General features: G+C 37.8%; 1 protein-coding gene across 1 annotated transcript in view; it reads right to left on the bottom strand.

The window, feature by feature from the left end:
• The window catches only part of DIP2B (disco interacting protein 2 homolog B), a 209,823-nt gene that overhangs the window by 33,720 nt on the left and 151,677 nt on the right, over positions 1 to 24,426 (bottom strand). Inside the window, 15 exon segments of the mRNA XM_020966118.2 lie at positions 13 to 143; positions 2,867 to 2,976; positions 4,958 to 5,069; positions 6,461 to 6,582; positions 7,919 to 7,999; positions 8,002 to 8,041; positions 8,601 to 8,681; positions 8,804 to 8,913; positions 12,563 to 12,764; positions 16,255 to 16,369; positions 18,755 to 18,882; positions 19,943 to 20,023; positions 20,496 to 20,632; positions 22,080 to 22,219; positions 23,463 to 23,577. Of these exon segments, the coding sequence (XP_020821777.1) occupies positions 13 to 143; positions 2,867 to 2,976; positions 4,958 to 5,069; positions 6,461 to 6,582; positions 7,919 to 7,999; positions 8,002 to 8,041; positions 8,601 to 8,681; positions 8,804 to 8,913; positions 12,563 to 12,764; positions 16,255 to 16,369; positions 18,755 to 18,882; positions 19,943 to 20,023; positions 20,496 to 20,632; positions 22,080 to 22,219; positions 23,463 to 23,577 (1,705 nt within the window).

The following is a 24,426-nucleotide window of genomic DNA, read 5'->3' as shown; positions in this document are numbered from 1 at the left end:
TGAAACCCTTACCTGCAGAGGCACCAGAGTGCAAAGCCAAGTCCACAGTAGGGGTCAAGGCAGATGGCTATCTGCCGAGAGGAGTATAGCTCACACTGGAGTTTGATGGCCCTACAAAGAGCATTTACAGCAGAGTGGGACATCTGCAAGGTATGAAGCAGAGATGAAGACAGAATGGTGATTCCAAGGGTGAAACAACAGGTATGGCTGGAACACTGACAAGGGGTAGCCCAGAGCCGGCTACATATGACTTTTAATTTTCCCAAACACCTCAAAGCATAAAAGTGAAAAATGTGATCCCCCGCCCCTTCAAAGAATTGTTCTGATTCTCAAGCTATAACATCTCTTAGTTAAGTTGCCAATACTATGAATTTTTTTTCTTAAAAAGATCCTCTTGGCATAAATGGAAATAAATCCTCCTTTCAAAAGCTCAGGTTTTTTTGGGTTTTTTTTTTTTTGGCTAGGCAATGGGGTCACATAGCTAGTAAGTGTTATGTCTCTGAGGTCGGATTTGAACTCAGGTCCTCCTGACTCCAGGGCTGGTGCTCTATCCACTGGGCCACCTAACTGCCCCCAAAAAGCTCAGTTTTTTTAAGACTTGGCACAATGGCCTCTTATTGGTTGACATTCTCATTATCTGACTTCAATGCTTTTAAAAAAAACCTGTGATTGCATTAGTATGGAATCTTTCTTTACTAAAGTAGATTATAACTCCTCTTGCCTTAGCGAGCTATTTGATAAGTTGTTATGACCAAAAAAATTTATAACCTACTGGCCAAGCCATCCAAACCTAGTAAGGCTGGTTTTTGAAAGACAGTGACACTAGGCCTATATTCCAAGCCTCTGTTCCTAGTAGAGAGCACTTATCAAAGCTTGTATTATGCTGACAGCCTTTCAGAAATGAAGGTCACTTCTACACTATAATAAGGCGGGAGTAGGACTTCAGTGCAGGGTTAGACTAAAGTGAGATTCTTGAGTCAATGGCTTCTCAACAGCTATAATTCTAATTATCTAACACATCACATCATTAGCTACTGTGCTAGGATGAGAAAATTAGGCAATTTATGGTGACTTGGATTACTGTAGAGAAAATAATAATTTTGATAAATGTCACCTTTGTGAATGATAAACTTGCATTAGCACCAGGCTTCTGAACAGAAGGTCATCCAGTCCTTTTACAATGAAGGGAAGGCCCCAGGGCAATCAATTAATCAATAAACAAGCATCTGTTAAACACCTACTGCAAGCTATATACAATGCTAAGCTCTGGAAACACAAAGATAATGAGAGTCTCTGCCCTCAGGGAGCTTACCTTCAGTTAGGAGAAACAACAAGAACATGTAACAAGACAGTAGAGTCCTTACAAAGAAAATACAGAGTCATTTTTGAGGGAACACTAACAGCTGAGCAGGTCAGAAAATATATGATGTAAGAGGCTGTACCATTTGAATGGAATTTTGAAAAAAGTAGAAGATTTTTAATAGGTGAAGATAGAGAGAGAGTGAGTGCATTCTAGGCACAGGGGGACAGGCTGTGTAAAGGCAGAGAACGTGTGTACAGAGAGAAAAGAAGTGGGCCCAAGGTAGAGCCCTGGAGTATGTCCTCAGGGCATGGGATGTGGAGAATGATCTAGAAGAAGGAGACAAAGAAGAAATGGTCAGCTAGACAGGAGAATTCAGGGGAAGTGGTGTCACAAGAACCCAGAGAGAAGAAAGTGGTCCACAGTGTCAGACAGTGCAAAAAGATCAAGCAGGATAAGGAATGAAAAAGGCCTTTGGATCTGGCAATTAAGAGATCACTGAAACCTTGGGCAAGAGATATTTCCACTGAATAATGAGGATGGAAGCCACACTGCATGGGGTGGACAGCAGAAGTAGAGGCAATGAATGGAGAGCACAGACACCCTTTTCTAGGAGTTTGGCTATGAAAGGGACAGAAGAAAGATAACTGCTTGAGAGAATGGTAAGTTCTACTGAAATTTTTCTGAGGATAGCTAAGGTCTGTGCATCTTTCTAAGCAGCAGGTGGATAGGGGGAGAGATCAAAGATTAAAGAGAGGGGATAACTGAGAAGCTAATCTGACTGCCAGAAGAGAAAATCGGTGATGGAATCAAGGACAGAAGTAGAAGTTAGACTAAGAAGTCACCTCTTGTTCAGAGACTGAAGAAAAAGAGAGAATGGCTTGTGAGATACAGAGCTGTGGAAAAAAGGGAGCTCACAAAATGTGATCTAAGTATAATGAGAAGTCTTTTGCTGAAAGGGAAGGGAAGGGGAATGGTATGTGAGAAGTTTAAGGAGGAAATGATCTGGAACTAGCTGTGGGGAATGTAAGAGTTGGGGAAAAAATTAAAAAAGTGGCATTGTAGTGCTGAGATTAACATAAATTTACAGTAAACCCAGTTAACAGGTTTAACCAAGTGGATGGTGTTGGGAACCCTCCTGGGGTTTGGAAATAGGCCAAGAGAGCAACAGTATAAACTGAACTGGTTCACAATAGGGTCGAGATCGGTAATGGAGGGACATCACGGCAGAGATTTTATATAAGTGTAATTTCACATAATCTGAGAATTTTAGAGTTGGAGGGCTCCTCAACAGCCATCTAATCCCAAAAGAAAGCTCTCCTATCATATAACTGACAAGTGGTCAACCAGCTTCTGCTTCAATGAGGGGACGCTATCCCCTCCTGAGGCAGCCTGTTCCACTTTGGGACAATTTTACTTAGTAGTAACTTTGCTTGCTATCAAGCCTAAATCAGCCTCTCCATGACTTTCACCCTTCCTCCTAGTTCTGCCCCCTGTGCTCAAACAGAACAATTTTTTGGTGTTGTCGACACCCAGCAAGCATCTGAACACGATCCCTCACTCTACCTTCACTCCTGTAAGCATGCCAGTTGTGGAAACACTAAAATCGAGGTATGCCAGCATCTCCGGGGTGGGAGGTTTATACAGCTGAGGTAACCGCTTCCTGGGCAAATCATCTGCAAAGAAATAACCCACGCTGGTCAGGAGTGTCAGAACATGAAAATCACTGCCCATTTTTTTCTCTTTGTCTTTGTACAGGCTATCCCCTATGCCTGGAATGTACTCTCTGCTCAGCCCCCCAAATTACCTTGTATTTTTTTTTTAATGTTTGTATTTGTGTACAAAGTTGCTTCCTCTATAAGAATGAAAACTCATTGAGGGTAGTGATTGTTTCTTTTCTGTCTTTGTAGCTCTCATGTTTAGCACAGTGCATGGAAGACAGTAGGTGCTTAATAAATTTAAAAAATTTAATAATTAGTTGACTGATTTCAAGTAGTTTCTTAGAAATTATTCCAGCAAAGTTTAGTTTCTGTGCCCTACTAAGTAAGCTTTGGCTTCTTCACTTAAGTATTCAACCAGGAGGCCATTCTGTCACGTGTGGAGGTGCTTTTGGGATGAGACCACCACCAGGCTGAAGAGAAACCATTTTATGTACATTTGATGGAATTTATTTAAAAAGCAAAATCTGGAATTCTTTGAGTGTCAACCTAGATTCAGAAAGTTGTTGTTTACAGATCTAAAAGTTATATCCTTAGCACATTACAACTATAATGAAGTAATTGAAAGGCTTAAAAAAATACTTTAGAGGTTCATACAGTCAAGTTTCCAATGAACCAAAGCACAGCCAGAAAGCTGGACCCCTTTGTCCCTCTCTCTCCTTACTCATGGAATGCAACACCCCGGCCCTCAGAACTTCAGAATGGCTCCTTCTGCTTCCTCGATAAAGACGAAATTTAGACACCTATGCTTTAAAGGCAGCGAAACTGAGCTCCGGTTTTGGGGCGCTTTATCCTTGGTCTTAAAATACCCTAGCCTAAGACCCAATCTCCTGAAGAGTCAAAGGCTTTCTTAACCTATAGTCCTCCAAAGCACCTTTCTGGTTCCTGATCTATGCCACTGCATAGATCATGCCCATCATGACATTTCCTAGAAACCTCTCAGACTAAACTCACCAACCATAGATCAATTTGTAATACTGGTCCCACAGTAATCACTCATGTCATGGTGAATTCAGTATCTAAAGTGTGTCAATATAAAGATATATACATATATATACATATGTGTGTATATATACATATATATATACACACATATATATGTGTGTGTATATATATATATATGTATGTATGTACTTAAGTTTCCTCACCAGGGAACGCCCTATACTAATGAAATCACAGGTCTGGACAAAAAAAATTATCAACTAATTAATGCCACCTGACAAGGTCTACAAACTAGAGAATACTGACACATCTCATTATTCGCTAACAACTAGTACCCTACCCTCACCCCCCACCCCAAGTAAGAACAAGCTGGAGTTTATTTTCATCGGTGCTATTAGAGCAGTTTTCTTTACTGCCATTATACAGATAAGGGAAACTGAGGTCAAGAGAAGTTTAATGATTTGCCCCAAGATACATGGTCAGTAAGCTATGGAATCAGGACTAGAAAACAGATCTTTCAACTCCTCATCAAGTGATTTTTCTGTTATACCAGATTAAAAGGCAGAGGTGAGAGCTTCTTAATACTTTATAATCACCTTAAACATTATCCTGCCCAGAGTGAATACAACACTATTGGTCAGGAATAGTGGTGAGTTATAACATGTGTTCACAAAACTTTTTCATTTTAAATTGTTTTTAGAATTTGATATTCAGGAATCTTTGGACTTAGGTCAGGTCATTATAATTTCTTGGGCTTTTTTTGCAATGCAATTTAGAACAATTTAATTTGTCTAATGAATATTTAATTTTGTGTCTATATAAATGAAATGTGCTGCAATACAAGTGCTACGTAAGTAAGTATGATTTATATATAATTCTCTGGGTTTTCTTAGGTAGCACAGGTGAATGAATGAGTAGAATTTACTCCTTCAACAACACTGGAAGAAAATGCCCAAGAACTGTGCTTGGAGGTTTGAAGTTATGATGACCCTTTCACCTGTGTCAATGATGGTTGGCCATGTTTTCACATCTACAGCTGCTGCTGCCTCCCTAGACTTCAGCAACCTCATCAGGGTCTGAGTTGTGAGAATGCAGGCTGCTTTACTGACCTAGTAAACAGGTATGAGAAAAGAAGAAAAAAAAAATCACAAGCAGTACTGATATCAAACATATTACTACCTAGGCAAGTACTCTGGATTGTATCATTTTTTTGTCGTAGAAGCTCATGGGGACCTCAGATATCTGGGCTAAATTTCTCATTTCTCATTCTACAAACAAAAGAAAACTCAGGCCCAGAGAAATCATACAACTCGCCTAAAATAACAAAGCTGGAACTTGAATCTAGGCCTTCTGATATCCAGCCAATGAAGCAGGTATACATGTAATCTGTTGTCCATTTCTAGACATGGAACAAAATTTATTTCTGTAGTCTTAGTTTTCTCCCATACTGACACATAATAACAACAACAACAACAACAACAACAACAACATCTTTTTATATAGCACTTTAAGGTTTGCAAAATACTTCCCATGTATTTTCCTCTTTAGATCCCCACCACAATCCTGTGAGGTGAATACTACAGGAATTAGTGCCTCCTTTTACAGATAAGAAAACCAAGGGTGAGACAGGCTTGAAGGTGGGATTTGAACCTAGCATTGTCCTGACTTCCAGTCTTGTGCTCTTTTAACCATACTATACTGCCTGATATTTTTGGAAAGCAGAATTTTCATTTTCTGATCTCTCAACCCCACTACCCAGACTGTGATGAAGTTTATGAAGAATTCACCCATTAGGACTTAAGAAAATCTATAATGAGCGCTTCTTGATCCTATGAACATAAGTCATTCTCAGAAAAAAACATTATATACATTTGAAACTTAAACTTTAACTGCCCTGTGCTCTAAACTACAATGGGATTCGGTGCAACCAAATTTATTTATCTTGGATCTTGTGACATTTGGATACTAAATATTCTATAGTAACTTATGTCACTGGGGCCCTCTGTTTGATTAAAAAACAATTTTGTTAATACCATGGGAACAGATTGCTCTACAAACATACTGGGGCATCCTTGCTGGGCTTCTTTTAATGTCATGCCAGATCACATTCCAAAGTAACAAAGTCAAGAATGAGTCAGGAAAGGGAAGAATGAAGAGGTTATGTGGAAAAGAGTAAGATAGGTTTCATGGGGTTTTAAGTAATAAAAATTACACATGCCCTTACAGGGCACCACAAACACTTAAACTCTCTAACTCACTAATGATCAATTGCAATATAGCACTCCTATATCTTCAGGCATTATATAAAAGTTGAGAGACAAGATTAATGTGAAGAAATCTAGCAAAAATCAAAGTGAGTTTTCATGAAATTCTTAGATGAACTCTAGCCATTTCAAAGTGAAAACCAATTTCGAAAATCCCTGAGAATCATCAAGTGTCTGAACCCAGATGGAATGGTGATCAAAACAAAACAACTAGCTTGGTTACACTTAGCGCTTACATCAACAATCATGCGGACAGTGGGTAGGGTGGCAGTAAGGTTCTGAGCATGAGGAGGTCGAACTGTCACAGGAATGCACCCAGCATATAGACAGCCATAGAATGCAGCAATTAACTCAATGCCTGCAAGGCAACAGGAGGGGACATCGTCACAGAATATCATTTAACATGCCAAGTATTAGAATTCTCAACAACAGATAATTTATACACTGTTCATCAAATCCTATGCCAAATGGGTAATTCAGATAAAATTTCAGCGGTGATGTTAATAAGGTAGTTCACAAAGAGGAGAAAAGATCAAAGGCAAAAAAGAGAGCTGAAGAAAGTTAGTGACTACATTTTATGGAGAAAAAAAAGTTCAATGATAAAATTTAATGGAAATAATGTAAAGTCCTGTGCTTAGGTTCAACAAAACCACCTACACAAATATGATATTGGAGAATCATGATTTAATAGCAGTTCATGTGAAAAATACCTAAGAGTTCAAGTTGAAATGTTTAGATTAGGGGAGATGATGCCTCACTCTGGATCAGATAACACTGGGTATTGTGTTCCTGACTGGCAACCACACATTAAGAGGGACAGAGGAAAAGAGAAAGGAGGATAACAAAATATGTGGAAGTTGGGCCCTTGGAGCAATGACTGAAGCAATGGGGGATATTTAGTTGATGGAAGGGAAGATTTCCAACATTTGAAGGGCTCTCATGCAGAAGGTCATTAGATTTACTCTGTAAAATTTCAGGCAGAATAAAGGCCAATTACTAGGAAGGACCAAAATTTAGTTACAAGGAGGCAGATTTTTGTTTATTATAAAGAACTTTTTAATAATCATAGGTAATCCAAAACAGAATGGGCTGCTTTCCTAGTGAGGTATTATTCCCTGGAAATAGTCAAATAAAGGCTGGATAACATCCATAGAGGGGATCCTAAATTGTATGCGCACTTGCTAAATGATCTCTAAGGGTCTCCTCTTACTCTAAGAATCCATACAGTGAAGAGAGGAGTATAAAGGGAGCCAAGTATAAAGGGTTAGGGACAGAAACAGGGCAAGAGATAGGAATAAAGCACAGTGCAAAGAATAATGGAACAATATAAATATTTCAACTAGTAATTATGTCACTGTGCATAACAAGCTGTCATCAAATAATTCTGATTCTCTCTTACTATGAAGAAGAGGTTGCTGGAGTAGTAGCGAGAAAAATCACACAAGAATCGAAAACACAGCAATAATGGAAGCAATTTACAGTTTAATCACACCATGAAAATTCTTTCAAACAAATATCATTTCCATGACACTTTTGAGTCATGGTGATTTTTAGAGATTAGTGAGTTAGGAATAGCAGATGAAATACTCCCTATTCCTGAACTTGTAGGCATGCAGTGCCTTCACTGATTCTGAGGTTAAGTGACAAACAACTAAAGCCTGGGATTAAAGAATACTGACTGTCCAGAATCTTACCAGGTGGATAAAGAAGCACTACGTTGTCCCCTGCATTTAGGTGTCCCTTATCATAAAGAATTCCTGCAATTCTCTCTGCTTCTTGTGAAGCTGAAGGCAGCTGGCTGTACATACAGTGGTTCCCTTTAAACAGAAACATAGTCAATGGAATGGAAGTTGAGCTTAGAAACAAAATGAAAACAAATTTCAAAGCAGAAAAAAAACAATACAACCAATTCTTAATCTAGGCACATATTATGCCTTTGTAGATTATCCATATCAAATTTTGAAGCCCAGTTCAAATTCTCTTTTCCATCCCATACACAGTTTTGTGTTTCTTTTCTTTACTCTTTTTAATCTAAGTTTAGGAAATACAAACTAATTTCATGTTAACATAAGTCAAACATAATTAGAAAGGTATGATTCTGGATAAAAAAAGTTTATAAACAGTACAAGTCAAACTTCTAAATAAAAAACTTTTGGATTATCTGTGCTATTGCCTACTTCTATTAATGACCATAGTAGAATTATGCTGGCAAATAACAGTTTAATCCTCCAGTAATTCTGAAAATCATCCTTATTTGTTATAAGAAGAAAAGCAGATTTCTTATGTAGAGTTTCACTTTACTGAAAGAATGAGAACTCTATCAAAGGTACTCAGAATAATACAGCACAGTATTCAGTATTATTTCATTCCTGATACCTTGGCATTCAGCAGGAGGAAGAGTACATGGTCAGGAGTGGCTTGAGCTCTCCACTGTAATACCTCTGCCAGAAACTGGTGCTGCAATCATAAAAAAGAGAAAACAGGGTCATTGACCTGAGTCTCCTAAGCTTCCTCCTGTTCTGTAGCTGCAATTTCTATAATAAGTCTACGTATTGCAAAGCTACAAGTGGAACACTGACCTTTCTCACCAAATCATTCTCTTCAATTTGCCCAAGGTCTCTTCCTGCAGCTTGTGCAATTCGTTTTCCAGCAACCAGGTTCCCAACCATCACAGAGGCAGGACCTACAACTGTAAGCAAAGACAAATTTATCTTGGAAACTAACCTCAAATTGTACTTCTCTAAAAGCACATCCAAACTGAACTATAGCTGGTTCATGTTGAGCACCAACTTAATTTGCATCAATCAGAGCACAAAATTTTAAGGATACTAAACCTAGAGATGCAGATATGGAGAGAGAATCTTTTAGGAGGAGTAATTATAACAATGGGTATTTAAATAACGCTGTAGTTTCCAAAGTACTTTACATATATTATCTCATTTGATAGGTAATAACTGGTATTATTATCCTCATTTTACAGGGAAAAAGAGGCTAAGTAAGTAACTTGCTCGCGATTGCACAGTAAGGGTCAAGAGCTGCTTTGCTTTTGAAACCTAGGTTTCTCCTGACTCCAAGGAGGAACTGCCAGCCTCCTAGGACATAAAACTTACTAGATGAAATCTAAGTTGAGCAACGTACAGAGAGAGTACTGTTTCAGTGTACATTCACGTACATATTCATTGTACATTCCTTGGGAGGTGACATCAGCAGTAGTAACCACGCTACCACCCGTACTGGATTTATGTCTCATTATTCTCACCAGCTCTGCACAACTCCTCCATCCATCTGTTCCTGCCAAATAAGAATCTGGCCACAGCATCATCTCCATTTCTCCCATGTCCTCAGCTAGTTCTGACAACTGAGTCACTATGTCCATTTTTACTACTATACATTCTGAGACCTTGTGCTACCCCTTCATCATTGTCTCTTACTGTCCCTGGAATAGTTTACAAACTACTTCATCTCTACTTATCTATTCATTCACTTTGTACTCTGAGATCCTGGCATACAATTTTAGGATTATGTAGTCTGAACAGCACATTCACAACAGGAAATTAAGAAGGGAATGACACAGATTCAATACAAGACTCAAAGTATTGTTACTTTGAGCATCCAGGAGAATATGGTGACAGCTTCCCCAAACAGAATCATTTATTTAAAAGATATTTATGGTCTCAACTTCAATGTAATGGGATTTGGTGTGTATATTTTGTGTACTTACTTAAGCAGGACAGTGTTTTGTAAGCTTTTGTCATTACTTTTTTTTTATAGTTGTTTTTATTGTATGAATTGTTCTCCTGGTTCTGTTCACTTTATTTTGCACCAGTTCATACAACACTGTCTAAGTTTCTTGGAAACTATTCCTTTCATAATTCCTTATAGCACAATAGTATTCCATTACATTTAAAAACCATAATTTGTTCAGCCATTCCCCACCAACTGATACGTATCCCATTAGTTTTCAATTCTTTGTCAACACAAAGAGAGCTCTTACAATACTTCTGATTTCTGGGTACTCTTTTTTTTTGTGTCTCTCTCTCTCTCTTTGGGGGCATAGGCCTGGTAGTAGTAATTCTGGGTCAAAAGGTATAGTTCCAAATTTCTTTCTAGAATGATTGGACCAATTCACAACTCGATCAATAGTGCATTAATGTGACTATTTTCCCACAGCCTCACCAACACTTGCAATTATCCTTTTTTGTCAACTTTGTCAATCTGAGGGATATTTTCTTTAACTTAAAAAAATATTTTATTTGTTTTTTGTTTTCAACATTCACCTCTATGAGATTTTGAGTTCTATTTTCTCCCCCTTCCTCTGCTCTTCACTTCCCAAGACAGTATGCAATCTGATATAGGGTGTACATGTATAATCATAATAAACATATTTTTACATTAGTCATGTTGTAAAGAAGAATTAGAACCAAAGGGAAAAGCCACGAGAAAGAAGAAACAAACAAAAAAAGAGAAAACAGTTTGTCATTACTTTTAAATGTGAATAGCATTATATATATGTATGCATTTTGATCCATGAATCCTTTGATCAGCAGGACATAGGCTCATTTATCCTAGCTTCCTGAATACAGAGATAGTGTCTTCACCATTTACTATAAATACCAACCCTAGCACCTGGTAAAATATCATGTATGTCCTAGCTAGGTACAGTGGGTATTCAGTAAATGTTGATGATCAAAAACATAAGTACGTATCTAATTGGGATAAAATTATTCACTGGATAACTATAGTTCATATTACTAGAGAGAAGAATCCACTTTATATAAACATCTTAATAGACAAATCTGCTACAATTTCCTGGAAAGAATGAAAGGTAACAGAAAGAGCTTTCAATAATTTACTGCTGTACTTTGCAATCATTTTTTAGCAAAATATTTTACAGTTTTTATCACAATTAAATAACATCATCTGCTTACAAATTCCAAGCAGGTGCCATTGAAAGAAAAGGGGTTAGAGTATATTCTTGAAATATTTTGCTTTGAAAAACACACTTCTGGGCTGGGAGGAAGTACTGCGTGGTGGGAAGGGCATTATGGTTGTGACTGAGGATCTGATTCCAGTTGTGAGACCCTGAGTGAGTTACTTCAGCTTTTTTCATCACAGTTTTCTCATCATTCCATTTGAGGAATTCCTATTCCTCAAAATAGAGGTTAATCTAAATCATGTTTTTAAGGTCCTTTTTGCTCTAACATGTGACTGTTTCTCAGGCATGTACAAATATGGGGAACTTTCATGCTATTAGCAGCAAATAAAAATATTTAATTTCTCAATGAAAACAAATTATTAATAAAATTTGAAGCTATGGAGGCAATACAGTACAATATAAATGTAGAATCCCACGGCCTGAATTTGAATCCCAGCTCTGTCACTTCCTTCCTACTTGTGTGGGACAAGTCACTGAACTTTCATGAGTCTCAGTTTCCTCATCTGTAAAATGAAAGGATTAGTTTGGACTATAAACTAGGGTCCATGGACAGATTAAAAGAGCCTGTGAACTTGGATGAGACTAATCTCTAACTGAAACTTAGCATTTCCTTCAACTGTGAATCAAAACAAAACAAAACAAAACAAACCCACTACTCTGAGAAAGGCCCATGATCCAAAAAAGGTCAGTAAGCTCTGGTCCAGATTCGAGATGACCTTTAAAGTTCCTTCCGGCTCTAGATCTATGATCCCATATAGGATCTCATTAAATTCTAATGATCACATGTTAGAATGCCAGGTTCAAGGAACCAGGAATTGCCTTGTTCTTTAATCTAGGTTTGCCCTAAAAAGAAAGTTAAATTAAGCAAGCCTGGATTTCTTGATTTGGCAATGCTGAGTCCATTAGCTTCTTCCTAAAGTTTTATGGTGACTTGAGCTCAACTTGTGTTTAGATACAGGCAATTTTTGTTAGGCATTATATCCCCCTAGAGCCATAATTGGGCAAAATCAGGTACCTGAATATGGAAAGGAGTAAACAATAATCCCAGGGAGAAAGGTTTCCCAGTAGCTGGTCCTTCACCTCAAGACTGCTCTGTTTGGAGCTTTGTTTCCCCTTAGTTCTAGATGTAGGATTCTGGTTACTGCACCAACTATAGTGCTGCTCTCAGAGCCCACAGGGATGTATGAGGAGTCATATCACTGAGAGGTGAATAGTAGAGATAGACAGCTATAAACCCCAAGAAAGGGGCTTGTGTTGGTGCTCTGTTACTCTGTGTTATGGCTTTTGCATAAGACTTGTCACGCTAAAAAAAGTGAAATGAAGCGTATCTAAATTATGGCAACTGAAACAGGCTTGAAACACCTTTTTTCCTCTAAGTTACAATCTGGAGTCCACACATTACCTGGTTGTTTTTGCCGGGGTTTTGGCAAATTGGTGACACACGTATGTGGACACATAAGAATATTACAAGGATGCAGAGACCCCTCCAGAAAGTGCTGTTTTGTCTGAGATATATGGATTCCTCCAAGTGGAGTTTTTGGCAAAGTATTGGCTGGAACTAGAGCAAGACAGTATACTCCCACTTGATGAATACTGTCAATTGCCTAAACAAACACAAAGAAAAATTGTTAATTAATCAACTTTATTATATTAAAGATCAGTTCCTCCTAATATATTTTCCACCCAAGGTTTTTTTTTTTTTTTGGTTAGGCAACTGGGGTTAAGTGACTCGCCCAGGGTCATGATAGTAAGTGTCAAGTGTTTGGTCTGAGGCCACATTTGAACTCAGGTACTCCTGACTTCAGGGCCGGTGCCCTATCCACTGCGCCACCTAGCTGCCCCTCCCAATATATTTTATCGCCTCTTATAGCCCTGGGCCTCTTTCTTTCTTCCTATTATACTTTCAGTCCAACATCAGGAAATTAACATGATAATGGATAGAAAGGAGACAGTACTCCTTCCATTAAAGTCTTATAAATCAGTACTTGGGGTATGGGGGAGGAAGGAAGGAGTCCAGGTTGGGTGGATAGCAGCAACTACATACAAATCGAGACACAAGTGGCTTATACACCCAAAGGTCCCTTATTCCTTTTCAATCTGTGGTGAAGATGCGAAGTGAAAAATGATGCAAAAGCAGTCTGAATGATCACACAGATGGTTGTTAATTTGCTAAATAAGCTCCTATGAGCCTGTGGATGAGGCAAAAACTTGACCAAGATGTTTTGGTCTTTCATTTGGCAAGCTGAGGCAGACTACCACTCTTCAGCTTGGCTAAATTTAAGCAAAATGTTTTTGATATAGCAATTGCATATGCTGAGTTTAAGGATGAAGAGATATGGCCTTAAAGGAGAATGGACTTGCAAGCAGAAGCAAGAGCCATCTTATAGGGTTATTGTTCTTTTCTCATTCTTAATACTTATTAAGAATTAAAATAATAAGAAATTAAATTAATAAATTAACTATAAATATACCACTAAAATTACATATTTACAAATAATTATATAAAATTAATAAATTAAAATAATAAGAAAATAGAGGAGCAGGCTAAAATGCATATTTATTTCTAAGTATTACTCAGCAACATAAGCTGTACAGAGGGGAAAGGACTGAAAAATCCCTCAGGTCCATGTACTTTAGGGTCTATAGAATACCAACATGCCTATGTTATGAGTGTCTGGGATCTTTCAACCGAAAGTACAGTTTCTGGCATTATGTCACCTTTTAGTGATCTTTCCTTAAAAGATGTCGATTTAGGTGCTTACTATGTGAGTGTGTAACTGATAACTAATGATTATTTCTCTATAGATGATGCTATAGCTGTTTACGTGCCATGTTGTCTGTGAAAACTTCCCTGCTTTTCCCAGCTATTAAAGCCCTCTCCTTAACCTTGTGATTACTTATCTGTCTTTATACATGCTCTCTGAGGGGGTGGTTTCATTTTTGTCTTTGAATCCCTTGCACATGGCACAAGGCACACTTTGAATGTGCCTTGCACATAGTAGGCACTTAATGTTTACTGAATGATTCCCTTTGACTACCAATTTATGAGGAAGTGTTATTCTTTAACCATTCCACCTCAAGCCATTACTATGATTCAAGACTTCTGAAATATGAGAACACATGGGATACAGAAGAGCCAAGCCAATTGCGTGCTCTAGGCAAAGTCTCCAAATTAGATCCATTTGTATGTTATTAATTCACTAGGGTACTGTGAACCTTCACTACAATACATGCAACTTGACTTGCTACAAAATATAAATAGCTGAATTAGTGCTATGGAAAAGGGAATTTTCTCTTACAGAAAAAAACCAAAGCAAATGTGCGATAGTTACATAAGATGACATAAATCAACAAGGAGAGAGGATCATTCAATTCAAAAGCATTTATTTAGGCCCTATTATATTCAAGGTGAAAAATGCTTCTCATCATGCTCTTTTATGTCATGACCTAGTGCCTACTTATTCTAATGTTTAGCCCTGGCTCTGCTGTCTAGTACTTATTCTACAATGGGAACAGTGTTCTTGGCACTAGGAAAACAATGATCCTCATCCTCATTCCACATGGCTCAAGTCAAAAAATATGATGTAATTACCATCCCCCAAATTTCATTTTGGTATGTTCATAGTACATTCAATGGTTCGGTTTGATAAGGGGGTAGGAATTGGGCTATGATTGGCATATGAAGGACTTCCTAATAATTGGACTTGTCCAAAAGTGGAACTGGCTCTCTCAGGAAGGATGGGTTGAAAATTGTAGTGTAGGTCTTTGAATGAAGACTAGATGACCACTTGTTTACGATGTTGTAAAAGGGAGACTTAATAAGGTAATGGGTCGGACAAGATGACCTTTGAACTCCCTTCCATCTGAGGTTCTGTAATTGCTTCCTAACTCTGAAAGGGACATATTTCTGTTTTTTTTTTCAAGTGAGATTCTTTTTCAAATGTGTTTTTTTCTTAATGCTAAATAAAGATCAAACCCAATCCCCTTTCAAGACTCAGAAGAATGAGGTAGAGCCACAGACTTGACATATACAGATCAATGAAAGCATCACAGCACAAATTATAAGGAAGCCAACATTTATGGCCAAGCTGCTCTGAAGAGTAGGGGTGGGGGGAAGGCAAGGGAATCAATGCAAATTTTCACCAAGTTTTTACTATGTGATGCATCTTTCGTTCTACATCAGATACGCCACAAATATTCTCTTGCTATGTCCAAATGCTACTCACTCTTTAAAACACAGCTTAAATATTGCCTCCTCTATGAAAAGTTCTCTGACAACTCTGATGGCCAATGACCTATCCCTTCTCTGAACATTCTACATTTATAGAGTATACCTGACTACATGTATAGACTGTCTAGTGCTACTTTCTATTTCATACAACTAGACTAGTTTCCTGCTTTTTAAGAGCTGGAACTATCTTTCCTTGAACCTGCTAAAGGTCTAGCACAATTCTAGGCACCTAGTTGTTGTTCAATAAATAGCCACTGACTGGTTCAAAACCAAAAGTCTAAGGGGCAGCTAGGTGACGCAGTGGACAGAGTATCGGCCCTGAAGTCAGAAGGACCTGAGTTCAAATTCGGCCTCAGACCAAACACTTGACACTTACTAGCTGTGTGACCCTGGGCAAGTCACTTAATCCCAACTACCTAAAATAAATAAAGTTAAATTAAAAAAAAAAAACAAAAAAAACCCCTAAAAGTCTAAGATACGTAACCATCTAACGATCATCAATTTTATGGGCAGAAAAACAAGTAAAGAAATAAAGAAAGAAAGATGAAATTGTTTAATTCAAACTTACACAAGAAAGAGGCAACAGTGACATGCAAAACATAAGAGTACAGTTACTAGGTGGAAGCCAAGTGGAAGGGCTTGGTGATTTACTTTGAACAGAATGAGTGGTACTTACTAGTCCTCTAACCTCTGCCAGAAGTAATCAGATACATGTGGGTGACTGCTATAAAGAACAAGGTGAGGGCCATAACTTGCAGGTGGGAAGAAAGCTAACATCCTCATCAAGACTAGGTAATGACTCTTGTCTGTCTAACAATAAAACCTACTGGTCCTAATTCCCCATATCTGAGAGGCTGGTTTACCTGTAGCACTCGGCTCATCCACTGGAAGCTATCTTCCTCAGAAGCATCAGGCCGCTGCTCTGCCACCACTACGATGCGCTCATCATAAAACACAGATACAGAGAACACAGCGATCCTGAGAAGGAAAAATCATAAATATAGTGACACATTCAACCTCTAGTGAAATGAAATAAGGAAGCATGAGGCCCTGGGAAGAGCACTACAATAAGAGTTCGGCCTGAGTTCCAATTACGTCACTTGCTAGCTGGGTGAGCTTGAGCACGTGCCTCAGTTTCCTCATATATGAAATGAGACTAGTACTTACACTGGTTAATTTCACAGAGCTGTTATGGGGCTCACTTGAGCTAAGTATATAAAAACTCTGCGGCCACAGAGTATATATAATAGCAGCACATATAAATGTGGGCTATTGCTATTACAGAGAAAGGGGACATCAACGCAACAAAGAGTAATATTAAGTACCACTCATTACACACTAGGATCTGAGGATACAAAAGAAAAAAATCAATAGTCCTTGAGAAAATTACAATATAACAGAGGTCATAAAAGAAACAAAAATAATCATAATCAACATACTACTAATAATATATGTTCACAGGAGAGCGCCAAAGAGTGCAGTATAAAATACTTGAGAAAGGAAATCACTTATAAATGAGGAGATGAGGGAATGCTTCAGAGAGGGAAAGGCAACAAAGCTGGGCCTTGAAAGATTTCAGAACTGTGAGGAGACCATCCTGTGAACAGGAGACACAGTGTGCAGAAAGTATGGAGGCTGAGCCCAGGCCTGGAATGTAAATTATAGCAAGGCAATATCTCAGAAAGGTAGGTTGGAGCCAGATTACAGAAAGCCTTAAATCCTAGTGTAAAAAGTTTACTTTCTACCAGAAGCTTTTAACTAAAGGGTATGTGGATAGTTTTCAAGGGTCTGTGAACTTGGATAGGAAAAAAAATTATATCTTTTTTTCTCTAACCTCTAACTGAAATTTAGTATTTCCTTTAGTTATTTAAAACTTTTATTCTGAGAAGGGGTCCACATGCTTCACTAGCCTGGCAAAGGGGGTCCATGACCACAAAATAGGGATCTATTTGTACAAAAATATTTATAGCAGCTCTTTTTGTGGTGGCTAAGAATTGGAAATTGAGAGGATGCCCACCAATTGGGGAATGGATAAACAAGCTATCGTATATGATTTTAGATGGAATATTATTGTGCTATAAGAAATGACAAGCAGGATGATTTTAGAAAAACCTAGAAAGACTTACATGAACTGCTGCAAAGTGAAGTCAGCAGAACCAGGAGAACACTGTATACAGTAACAGCAATATTGTATAATGAAGAACTATGAATGACCTCGCTATTCGCAGCAATACAATGAGCCAAGACAATCCCAAAGGACTCATGATGAAATATGCTATCTGCCTCCAGAGAAAGAACTGATACCATGTGAATACAAACTGAAGCATGCTACTTTTTACTTTCTTTTTTTTTTAATTGGCATTTTCTTGTACAAAATAACTGACATGGAAATGTTTTACATGATTGTATAAACTATATCAGATTGCTTATCATCTCAGGGAAGGGAGAACAGAGGGAGTGAGGGAAGGATAGAATTTGGAACCCAAAACTTTGAAAAAAATATTTAAAAAATTGTAATTGGGGAAAAAATAAAATAATATCCAAAAAAAATCTTTCCTGGTCCACCTCAAAGCTAGTGCCTTCTATCTCAGGTGCCTCCAATTTATCTTGGCGGCACAATGTATAGAGTGTCAGGCCTGAATTCAGGAAGACTCATCTTCCTGGGTTCAAATCTGGCCTCAGAAATTTAACAGTTGTCTGACCTCAGGCAAGTCACTTGCAAACCCTGTTTGCTTCAGTTTCCTCATCTGTAAAAGAAGAGGACATGGAAAATCACTCCAGTATCTTTGCCAAGAAAACCCTAAATAGGGTTATGAAGAAATGGACACAACTGAAAACGACTGAACAACGTATCTTGTACATGGTTATTTACGTTCTGCGTACTCCAATAGAATGTGAAGGCAGAAAGTGGAATTCCATTCCCTGAAGGCAGGAACTGTTTTTCCGCCTTTCTTTCTATCCCCAGCACTTACTCAATGCTCAGTACACAGTAAACACATAAATGCTTGTTCACTTGACTTCATTTGGGAACAGGGAATTCAAAACTTTTAAAATGTATTTTTCTTTTTTAAAAAATTTCATTACTTTATTTTGATTTATCAACAATCACTTCCATATGCTTTTGAGTTGAAAATTTTTCTTCCCCTTCCTCCCCCCCACTCTCCCCAAGACAGCGCACAGTCTGATATAGGCTTTACATTCACATTCCTATTAAACATATAAAATGTATTTTTCAAAGCTAGTTTTCAGTTCTATGTCACAAAGGTAACTTACTTCCTATGAAAAATCCAGTTTAATTATTGTATCAAGAATTCTTCGCCCTTAACTAATGCTCCAAACATATTTGAATTTTCTACCACTCACCTGCCCCTATAGACAGTCTTTATTGATTCAACTGCCAATCCAGTTGCAACAATGTCATCAGCATTATGTCTTCGGCCACTAACTATCTGTAACCCATCCATTTTTCCAACCACGAATACAAGGCTACCCTGAAAAATAAAACACAGCAGCCAATGGGTATCTGATTTGAGGGAACATATGTCTGTCTCCTTATACTTCCTTGGCTAAAAATTGCCTGATCCAGACAGAAGGCATTCTTTCCTATCTGTTTTTAGGGTGAAATATTAAATTGAAACCTTAAAAATACAAAAAAGCAATTAGTGATCCCATCTAATTTTCTACATTAGCCAGCTGTACAACTTATTTTCCTAATCCATACTAAATGTTGGTCTATTTTTGCTATAAATTTTCAAGTAACACACTCACTGATTTACATGTTACAGTTATGTAACTAGGAACTAGGAAGAGCAAACAATCTCAGGTGGAGTCTGGTTTCTTAGCTTTTTAACAATTAAAAAAAAATTTTTTTTTTGTTTCTTAGCTTTTGTAAGGACAAATTTACTTGTGTCTAGAATAAAACCAAGAGATACTCATTCACATGTTGTTCAGAGATCCGTCTGTAGTCTCAGGGCAAATGGCAAAGTCACATGCTGGTGCTTTGTGCAGGTCAATCAAGACGAAGAGAAGCAAGGCATCTCACTCTTGTCAGAACCTCCAAAAAGTATGACTATAAGGTAGCATAGCCAACAATTTCCCCAGAATTCTAATTATAAAAAAATTAATCATTTCTCTTCACTGAAAGCTTTTCTGAATTTACCAAACACACCTCAATCCTCCTTATAAAGGGCTTTGCTATACAACACATGGTAACTACTTTATCTAGGTAGTACTTCCTCTATTGCTGAAGGTAATTCTTTCACTACCTTCCTATATGTTAGAATGTGTTAATCAAATCGAATTTGGTAAGTATAACTGTCTAATCTCAATTCTGAAAATTAGAAATGTCTTATTTTATGGAGCCAAATAAACTGGGTACCCAAAGCAACACAACCTACCTCATAAAATAAATAATTTCTATTGAAACTATTTTAATTAAGAAGTCATATTTCACAGTCCTACCAAACTACTGAAATAATAAAAATCTCATCTACTCAGTTCAGTATTTCATCTTGAACACATAGAAAACATGAGAACTAAAATATTACTCACTGGCCCAACAAATCCAAGCAATCCTGATCGGACAAAGGGCACTTCTCCAATAGGAGACCCTGTGGCATTAGTTGGAATCACCTAAATGGAAAAAGGGAGATGCTGAAAGTAACACAGTAGTTTTAAAACATAGTTTTAAAAATATATCATTTGATCAAAGTCACTAATACATTACACATTTTAATAAAATACTGGTTTTATGGGAAACCACTCCCAGGTCTTAAACCAAGCAATATTATGGAAGGAAAACAGTTGGAAATTTCAATTCATAAATTCAAGGAAGTAGTTTTCCTTCTTCTGATTGCATTTTTAAAATACTATTTTTCTGTCATCCATCCATTCATTCATTTACTTATCACTCAAAATCAGGCCATGTAACTACATGGACAAAATCCATATTGGAGACTGAAAAATTTTCATCACTCTAAACCTGGCAGTTTCATATCATCTAGAATTGATTCCTCCAAAAACAGAAAGAACTACTGCATGAGAATCTTGTTCTTGGTAGGTTAAGAAGAGGCTAGGAAAACAAAATACAAGGTAAAATAGATACCTCAAATGTGTTTTTGGTCACACCAGCAAGTCCAAAGTACATCATGCCTCCTGTTCTGGAGCTGACACAGATTTCTCCAATTTCGTCTGTTTTGCAGAGGTGAGGGGGGCCATCTGGTTTTACAATGCACATCATCCCTAATGCACGGAAAATGTGGCTCATGAGTATAGATCACCAAATAACTTAAACTATCCATGGAAATGTTGGCATAGTTGAAATCAATATTGGCTCACAGCATCATAAATTGAGGCTAAAAGGGACTTCTGAGGCCATCTAGACTATTGGTTCTTAACCAAAGGGTCTGCAGATAGACTTCAGAATGTCTATGAACTTGGATAAGAAAAAAATTGCATTTTTATTTTCATTAAGCTCTACATGGAAATTAGCATTTTCTTAAGTAATAAATGTAATCAACAAACCAAAATAATATTAGTAGTACCTGTGACTTTGTCATCAATAGAACTCACAGATATCTTAATATCACATTATAATTGGAGAACTCAAAATGTTGTTTATGCTCATTGTTATTTTGAAATCAATATGGTTATTAGATTTAATGCTCAATTACATGACTGCAATTTTCTTGTCTACAGACTATATTTCAATATAAGTGATTTCCTCGGCAATTCTATGTATCTTATTTTATGCATTTAAAAAGATTATTCTGAGAAGAGGTCCACAGGTTTCATTAAATTGCTAAAGGGGTGCTTGACACGTAAAAAAGTTAAGAACCTCTGATTTAGTCTAACCCCATCAATTTTACAGGCAAGATTGTAGGCCCAGAGAAGAGAAGTAACTGGTGACTGTCACGAGGAAGTTGAGAAGCAAAGCTGGGATTTGAACCTAGGTCTCATGACTCCAAATTTGGTACTTTTTCCACTTAATATTACACTGCATTCAATTACTATATGTACAGTTCATACGTGCAAAATTTGCCACACTCAATTTACATAACACACACTTAAGAACTTAAGACTACTATGTGTCACTGTTGAAAATGACTCTGAAGGCAAATGAAACAGGAGGTTTAACTGGGTCTTACTCATCTTTAGTAGAATTCCTTCCAGCTATGTCTATAGTCATGAAAACAATGCCTCCAACTCTCTGCACCACTAGAAATCAGTAATTTTCTCTGTCTCACTTCCTGTCTTGAGAAGATGCGCTTTATTTCCTTTGGGGAATGCGTATGGGGATACTTCTTTTGGCAGCAGTAGCTGTAGAAGAGGTCTTTGGAAGAATGACTGTAATTACTGCAACATCTCAACTGCACTGGATAAGCATTTCTGGCCAATACAATGAAAACCTCATTCACTAGCAAAAAGCACTTAGACAGGCCTTCCTTACATTGGAAGACTTTTTGTTCATAATCTAATTAAGACTTCCTGGTGATGACTAATTACCCCCACTTTAAAAGCAGGTAGGCATTGAGAATGTAAGAAACTTGCCTGGGGCTATATGCCACTGGACAAGCAAAGGTCCTAAGTGGAGCCAGGATTCCAGGCTCCTGGACTCCTACTTTATCAGGCCCCACAAGCTCCAGGGACATGCCCTTAAAAAAACTAGATGGCACTTCTCGTGACTCACCTCCAGGCATTACATGTCCCACATCCTGTACTGTAAGAGCTGAATTTTTATCTTCAGTATTGACACGGATTACCCCATAACTTAAGCCATTCATTGAGAGAATAGCTCGTCCTGGCAAAGGGGCCCCTGGAACTCCAGGTCTGAGAAGAAAAAAAAACTGATTTGGAGTCCAATATTTTTAATTAGGGTAGTAAAACACTAACTCCATGAAATAAAAACTTGAATTCTTTCTGACTGAAGTACCAATAATCAGAAAACCCAATATATTCTTACAGAATCACACTTATAGAACATAAGGAATGGCCAGAAGAAAGAGTGAGTTTTCATCAGTGTAGGAAAACACTCTCAATTTCAATTCAACAATCACTTATTAGACGCCTACTATATGCAAAGCAATATACTAAGCCTTGAAATGTGGGGGAAACGAAGTTTATATATGATACACACAGATAACTATAACAGGAACACTACTGAGATGTACAACAAAATGTAAAGTGAGGTCCAAGGTGGGGAGGGGTTTAATTATTGATTTGTTGAAGTGGGAAAATGAGGGAAGATTTTATGGAGCCGGTATCTTTGTACTTGAGCTTTAAAGCATAAGTAAGAATTCAATAGGTAAAGGGGAGTGGGAAGAAAGCACACTCCAGTCACAGAGAACAGCATGAGTAAATGGATGGAAATGGAAATATGGAGGCAATGGAGACACTCCAGCTTTGGCAGGAACATGGGAGTGAGGCCTGAAAGATGGGGCAGCACCAGACAGGAAAGAGTCTTGAATGCCAAGCAGAGGCTTCTGAACATTAGTGGTGGGGAAAATGGAGACATCGGAGATTTTCTGAGCAGAGGAGTGACATGACCAAATAGAGGTGTCTGGAAAATAAACCTGGTGGAAGTAAGGATGGCTTGGAGGGAGAAGAGAGTAGGCACAAAACTGTCCTAGGAAACTATGGAAAAAGTTCAAGAAGATAGTAAAAGGGATAGGATAGAGGCAGCAAAACCAGAAAATGATTGCTGTGATGCAGTTTCCTGACATCTGCTATAATCAAGAACAGTTTATTTCAGGTCCACAGTGCTACCTAACAACAACAAAAAAAACACATGATAATGAAAAAAAGCCTTATTTTAATAGACTAGATCAGGCATGCACATTTAGCTTAATAGCAACAGTAACAGTAAGAAAATAAAATACTTTTCTCAGGTAATCATTTAAATCAAAATACTGTCATCAGTCACCTTTATTCTATTAGATTAGAAAAGCACTTTATTTCTCTGAATAAACAGCATCAGATAAGCTTCCATGGGCAATACCAGGTGAGTACTAAATATTCCTTCTCAGCTGTAACATACAACTTTTTGCTCTGTATCTGATGAACTGAACAGTACCTGCGAATTGCTACAGTCATAGCTTCAGGAGATGTGGCACAAGGACAGATGGCTTCAGGTTTTAGACCATGGCTCTGAAACAGACTCAGGAAAGCATCACAGGATGATACAGACCCTAAGCAAAAAGAACAGACCAACTTTAAATCTGATAATGGTGAATTTCATTACTGCAATTTTTAAAAAATGTTCTAATGAGAAACTAGGAAACAAATACAGCATATTAAATGTACATAAATTTACTTAAAACTATTTTATTGGCTCTATAAGGTGTAATTATAAATTTCAAGGACAAATCCATGAAATTATATCTCAGGAAGAGCTGGACAGCACTTAAAGGTGTAATACCCAGGTGAAAGTGGATATTCCTACCAATATATACAAAATAATTTCAAAATGTCAAAAATCTCATTTTTACTATCCACACGTAAATGCTACAGACAAAGCCTGGTTATGCCAATAGAGTTTGCTTGTTTTTTTAACCTACACACCATTTATTACCCTGTGCAAGAGGGGCTGGGCAGGCAGGAAGATGTTATTAGCCACTGGGCATCTTTGGACCACCAGGACCTCAGTACCAGTGGTGGTTAGGTGTGAAGGGGCCCTCCTTAGGTGGGCCCAGGTACTCTCAGATTTTTCAGCTTCCCATTCAGCTAATGAAGGCAGCCCTCAGTCACAGCTTCATCCAGTTTCTTATGCTGAAGTGCACCTCTCCAAAATACTTCCTCTGTGAGTCCATAGCTCAAATTGGGCCAGTGCCTGGTTATCGAAGGAGTTGTTTAAGATAAAGTCAGAATGGCCCTGAAACTGTTCATTCTTTAGCTTATAGCAAATCACCTGTGTTTCATTTTATCTTGTACTCTGCATTTCTGTTCAGTCACTATGAATCTATTTCCACATCTAAGGATCCAACGTTTTATACAATGGTACTGTCTTTCATTTGCTTAAATACCTGCCCAAGATGATG

The sequence above is a fragment of the Phascolarctos cinereus genome, unplaced genomic scaffold, assembly GCF_003287225.1.
Source record: "Phascolarctos cinereus isolate Bilbo 61053 unplaced genomic scaffold, phaCin_HiC Scaffold_1;HRSCAF=81, whole genome shotgun sequence".
NCBI lineage: Eukaryota > Metazoa > Chordata > Mammalia > Diprotodontia > Phascolarctidae > Phascolarctos > Phascolarctos cinereus.
Note: the sequence above shows the minus strand (reverse complement) of the source record. Positions and strands in the feature narration are given on the sequence as shown.